The sequence below is a fragment of the Sander lucioperca genome, chromosome 2 (assembly GCF_008315115.2).
Source record: "Sander lucioperca isolate FBNREF2018 chromosome 2, SLUC_FBN_1.2, whole genome shotgun sequence".
Classification (NCBI taxonomy): Eukaryota; Metazoa; Chordata; class Actinopteri; order Perciformes; family Percidae; genus Sander; species Sander lucioperca.
The window spans coordinates 6189473-6195606 of NC_050174.1; the positions used below are offsets into that span (position 1 = coordinate 6189473).

A 6134-nucleotide genomic window follows, 5' to 3' on the forward strand; every position below is an offset into this window, starting at 1 on the left:
ATATACACTACACTGCCCTACAAAGCAAAAAGGCAGTAACTACGCAGAGTGCAGAACTGAGAAAAATGACTTTAAAGTTATCCTGTCATCCAGCTAAGTAGTTGTAGGTAGATTATTGGACATGTGGCTGTTTTTGTTACTTTATATTAGCTTATTCTTTGTACATATCAATCCTCATATTTAATTTGATATTTTACCCCTATTTTGCAGTTACTGTATTCTTGCTTTGTATTACTTACCAGAAACGTGGCACCATACCAAGGAAAAAGGCAGTAACTACAGATTCTTCAAAAACTATTTTGCCACAACTTGGGCTCTGGGTGTGTTAGATACACTGTATTTGAAATAATTGGAACCATTTGTTTTCCTGAACATGGATATACCAAAACCAAAACTAATTTGACCATTTTAGGTCAATATTTTCCACCCGGAAGCTGTTCTGGTGCTGAAAAGGCTGCTTAAAGTCTCACATTGCTAAGCTGTCATCAAGTTATCCTGTCATCCAGCTAAGTAGTTGTAGGTAGATTATTGGACATGTGGCTGTTTTTGTTACTTTATATTAGCTTATTCTTTGTACATATCAATCCTCATATTTAATTTGATATTTTACCCCTATTTTGCAGTTACTGTACTCATGCTTTGTTTCACTAGGGCTTTTTGCAGTTACTGTACAAACGACTACCATTTTTCTCCAAAACGACACACATTTGAGATAAGATGTTTTGTCACATAACAAAGGATGCCTTGAATGTCATGAAAATGATAATAACTCATTTTTGACCAAAAATGCAGTTACTGCCTTTTTGTTTTGTAGGGCAGTACAGTAAACCACCTTACTGAATCGAAAGCTAATGCAGATAAAGCTCTTTGACTGTATATTGAGTGGGCTCCATAGTTGTTATGTACATGACTTTTTGGTATCTCTACTTCATCATAAAATCACAGTAGGCTATAAACAGGACAAATCGGTTGAACGTTGTATTGCATTTTAGTTCCCCACAGTGTGTTTTTCTGCCCCTGTTACCTCTTCTTGCATCTTGGGCACAGTCTGCCCCACACTGTCCTCACCATGGCTTCCTTCAGAGCCGGACTCCCCCAGATATACACAGACGGTGTGCACACAGCGTTAAAACGAGCCATGATGGCGAAAAGATTGGTGGCCTCGTTCCTAAACGTCAGTCCTCCTCCTACCACAAATCTGATGATAATATTAATAAAAGAGGGACACCACAACACCAAGAAGCTTATGACAACAAAAATAATGATTCTCAATGACTCCTTCTTGCTGTCTTTGTCAGCACTGGGAGGGTCTCTGCTAAGCTGGTACCTTGCAATAACATACAGTTTAATAGTCATGACCACTTTAGTGAACACTATGACTTGTAAGCTGACAATACCGAAAACATACACCTGTATTGCTTTGGAAAGTGGCACGAAATTTGTAATGATCGACTGAGTATAGACTTGAAGCCAACAATAGACATTTGCAGATATAACCACCCGCCGGGTTATATAGCGACTATAGATGAATGGATGACAAACGGCAAAATACCGGTCAAACTGGGCATATAAAAATGTCATAATGTTTACCCCAAGAAGAGAAGGTAACATATTATACGTTCCATTTCTCGAAGGATATCCTTCTTGAACATCAAACAGACCGAGATAATACACTGAAAACCCAACCAACGTATCACAAATGCTAGTGTTCAGCATGAAAATAAACCTGTTTTGGAGGCGGAGAGCTCTGGTGGCCAATATGGTAATGACTACAGGTCCGGCCACCAGAACAGCAGTTGTAGCGAATAAAAGTTGAAAAATAAAAATGAGATAATCCACAGGACTGTGGAAGTTCACCGAGAGTTGTACTCCTCCAGGTGCTGTGATGTTAGAGAGGAGCATTGTTCCAAAAATGCGCTTTGAATTTAGTATCTTTATAGCTGGTGGTTAAGCTACTGCCCCAGTAAGCATAAAATGTTTTTCCCATGAGGCATGCCGTAATCTCACGTTTAATTAGTGTTTAGGCTTAAACGTTTAGGGGACTGCAGATGAAAAGTAGTTATTTTTACTTTTTCTGGCATATTTACATGGTGTTTTTATACAACAATGTTCATAAATATGCATGGTCCCTATCAAATAAACCAATAAAATAAAAAATAAAAATAAATATTGATAAACATTTAAGTTCATTTTGAGTTATAAATATAAGTCTTTGACAATATTGAATTAATCATAAAAAACATCTAAGTACTGTCCACTTAAAAATATAAATATCACGTAACCAGTTTTGTAATGTAATGAAGTACAAATACTTCGTTGCTGTACTTAAGTAGAATTTTCACGTATCTGTTCTTTACTTCGTTATTTGTCGGGAAACTTACTTTTACTCCACTACATTCCCTTAATAAAATGTATATTTTTACTCCACTACATTTCCCCTAAGCATTTCAGTTACTCGTTCTACAAAATAAAATCAGAAGAAATTTGTTACACTGGAAGAAAGCAGGTTTGGCGAATCATTGCTGCTATATTGCATGTTAATGCACGCTCCATTCGAGTTGGTGACGTAATGCCTGTTTGTTGACAAGCGACACAAAAAAAAGAACCATGGGCCAAACTAAAGAAGAAAAGGAGGAAGCATAATGGCCATAAAGTTCATAATCGGAGTTTTTTTTTTACTTTTGTTTTTACTTCTAATAATTAAGTACATGTAATATCAGAAAATTACTTTTGATACTTAAGTAAGTAAATATCAGATAGTTTAAGACGTTTACTCAAGTAATATTCTAAGTCTGGTCATTTTCTGGTAAGCTACTTGTACTTTTACTCAAGTATTGCGTTCAAGTACTTTATACAAGACTACACGTGACGCTTTGTAATCTAAATCCAATCGTTTACAGCTCAAAACGTACAGCGTAATAACTCCGGAGTCATCTTGTAATACCATATACCAGTCTACAATGCGTTCCAATAATTCAGCAGTTGCATGACATGATCATGTATCTTGGATATATTTTTATAACATGTATTGGTAATATATCACTTAAAATGTGTGTTGTATGCACTTCATTGCATACATTCCGTATGAAAACATGCAACCGATTAAGACACATTAAGACATTGTGAGAGTATCTTATTGCGTAAATGGTGCAGGACGGATCATGCCGTGGGCGGCGCACTGGATCACGGCTGTCCTCCTGCAGTCGGGCGGTAATTACATTACAATAACATACTATTATCCATGTTAACAAGCACATTTTCAGCATTAACGTTAAGATGCTATGTGTGAGAGACGCAATTACGCAGGTGTTTAGGGGTGCGTATACTCACCGTATACTGCAGGAGGTGGCGGTACGCAGTGAGAAGACTCAGTAGCCTACCAGTGAGTTCCGGCCCATTTCCGGCACTGCATGTATAGGTTTAGGTGAACAAGATATGAAGTTATGGAATAAGGGGGTAAAAAATCTGGATTATATTCAGGATTAAAATTCGGGATACAGTAAAGGCTACTGGTTCATATAGGCTACTGTACTCTACGTTCAAGATTACACCGTAACTCCGTAAATTAATGAAAAGATTCTAGAGCGTTACCAGAAATTTATATTTTTAGAGACAGTGGACATGGTTGGCCAAAAAAACCAAGCAAGCCCGCACGAGTTTTTGGGCTGTCAGAGGTCATTGAACGTCTATCTAACTAACTCGCGGACCCTCTGTCTGACTATAAGTCCAGGACCCTCTGTGTGTAGCCTATTTGTCTTTCAAATATCTCGAGAACCGTTCATCCGATGATCTACTTCACACTTGGCGGGTGTAATGACACAGTATCGCAGTGCAGTTTCAACACGCGAGGAACCCGAACAGTGTACTGATCCCAGGATCAGCACCCTGGGCAGCGGCCACACTTGTAGAGCATTACAAATAATCCACTTGAGCTAGCACAGCTGGAATCAGAATTGCTTGTATAGTTCCTGAGCCTTTATCAGAGCTGAACATGTTATTTCAGAACATTCATATTTACATTGTATGTTGTGATCCAGATGCCCCTCAATGATAGTCCCATTAACCCGACAGAAGGGACGAAGTGGTCCGGTATCTATTCTGTCATAGGTCCATTACTGTATGCTGAATTGCACAACTCTTACATACGTGGTTGGGTATCATTGAACATCATAACAACAGTAATGGTATCAATCTGTGGGTGTGTTTAGAAATGTAAAATGTGAACTGTGGGATATACATAAATTAACCTAAATATACCTAAATGTTTATTTCAACAGCAGGCTATTTTACCTGTAATGGAAAGTTGCATCCTCAAAATGCCATGCGGACTTTTAAAAAAAGACAACGTAAAACAATGAATACAGGGAAATAAGAGGGCCCTGTAACCTGCAATGTTAGCACCTGGATGAAGACGAGCTTTCACAAAAATAACAAAACACAATCCATATTCTAATAACAATAGAGGCAGTTGTTACAAAACAGTTATCCAAATATTATTTTTATTCTGTTGAAAGCGTGTATGACAAATATGACAGTGGCACATACTGCCCTCACCTAACCTAATCCCAAACACAGTTCATATTTCACCTTTGAACTGAATCGTCACGCAAAAAAGGTTCAACTGCCCAATCCGTAGAGTGCGTTTTGTTTCAGTCATTCTAAAAACGTGATGATCGAGAACTTACATTCGTCCAAAAGTGACTGAAACATGTGCCATGTTCACGTCAGCCGCGTGATCTGTCCATTTAATCCATTCTCTATATGATACCTTATGATGATGTTGATTCTGGCGGCTTTATTAGAATTGCTTTGTCACTCCATCAACGTTAAAGCCAATTCTGAATAAGAGAGAGAGATTCACAGTCACACAAAAATGGACAAACAAAACAAATACTCATTTGATATAAAACACGTATCGCGGGTATTATATCTAAATATTGACATTTTCAGTCACGTTAAAGTGTTCTGACCGACTCTCACCTTGCCGTCCGGCAGGGACAGACCCTCCGCCACACGATTCTCCACACGGCCTTCCGTAGCGCCGGACTGCCCCATATGTACACAGCCGGGGTCACCAGTGCGTCCAGGCGTGCCATGATGGCGAACAGGTTAGTGGCTTCATTCCTAAACCTGAGACCTTTACTCGTCAACTGTCTTACAATTATATTGACAAAGGATGGACACCACAGAGCCAAGAAGCAAATAACCACAAACACAATGATGCGCAGCGACTCCTTTTTGTTGTCTCTCTCAGCACTGGGCGCCTCTCTCGCTATGTGGTTCCTGGCTATGTTGTATAATTTAATTGTCATCAACACTTTAGTGAGTACAATAATCTGTAGAGTCATTACACCAAACGCGTTTATTTGAGCCGCTTTTGAAATGGGCACCATGTTCTGCACTGTGAGGATAGAGTATGTGTAAATCCAACAAAACGCACAAATGCCAATAACAAAAGACCTCGTTATATAGCGGTTGTAAAAGAATGGATGGCACACGGCGAAGTACCGGTCAAACTGAGCGAAGAGGAAGGTTAACACATTGACACCTAGAAATGAGGGTAAAATGTAGTATGTCCCATTCCTCGAGGGATATCCCTCTTGTACGTCGAAAAGGCCGAGGTAGTAGACCGAGAAGCCGGTCAGAGTGTCACTGATGCTCGTGTTCAGCATGAATATAAAACGGTTCTGGCCTCGCAGGTACCGGTTGGAGGAAATCGCGATGACCACCGAGCCGGCGACGAGCACGGCGCTTGTGGCAAACAGAATGTGGAAAATAAAGATGAGGAAGTCCTCCGGAGTTTTGAAATCCACCGACAACGGGACGGTGGCGTTAAAGGGCATCCTGGCGCTCCGCCAGAAGGCTGAGCATTCATATTTATATATGAACGGTGCTCAGAATTTAAGCAAACACCCTAATCTCTAAAGGGCAGGGGCTGTATTATAAACAGGTGGCGTGTTAACAGGTAGAACATACGCATGTCACACATGGAAAGAACAAATAAAGCCTAATCACAAGAAGTCCCAGGGGGCTTGGGAATAAACAAAATCACCAGTCACTTGTTTGTGCATCCTGGTTTCCATAATAGGCTACTTTCTCAGTGGTTTGGTGCGGCCTGCTTCCTTAATGTCCTT

At 39.8% G+C, this 6134-nt stretch overlaps 2 protein-coding genes across 2 annotated transcripts; both read right to left on the minus strand.

Moving 5' to 3' along the window:
* Positions 1-983: 983 nt before the first annotated feature.
* Positions 984-1902, minus strand: LOC116054137 (G-protein coupled receptor 183-like). Its single transcript, XM_031305492.2, has one exon. The coding sequence runs from the start codon at positions 1900-1902 to the stop codon at positions 1021-1023; it is 882 nt and encodes a 293-aa protein (XP_031161352.1). The 3' UTR covers positions 984-1020.
* A 1856-nt stretch (positions 1903-3758) lies between these two features.
* LOC116054138 (G-protein coupled receptor 15-like) lies at positions 3759-5843 on the minus strand. The gene is made up of 2 exons (XM_031305493.1): positions 4981-5843; positions 3759-3885 (listed from the first exon to the last, which is right to left on the minus strand). The coding sequence occupies exons 1-2, from the start codon at positions 5841-5843 to the stop codon at positions 3759-3761; spliced, it is 990 nt and encodes a 329-aa protein (XP_031161353.1).
* Between the last annotated feature and the right edge of the window lie 291 nt (positions 5844-6134).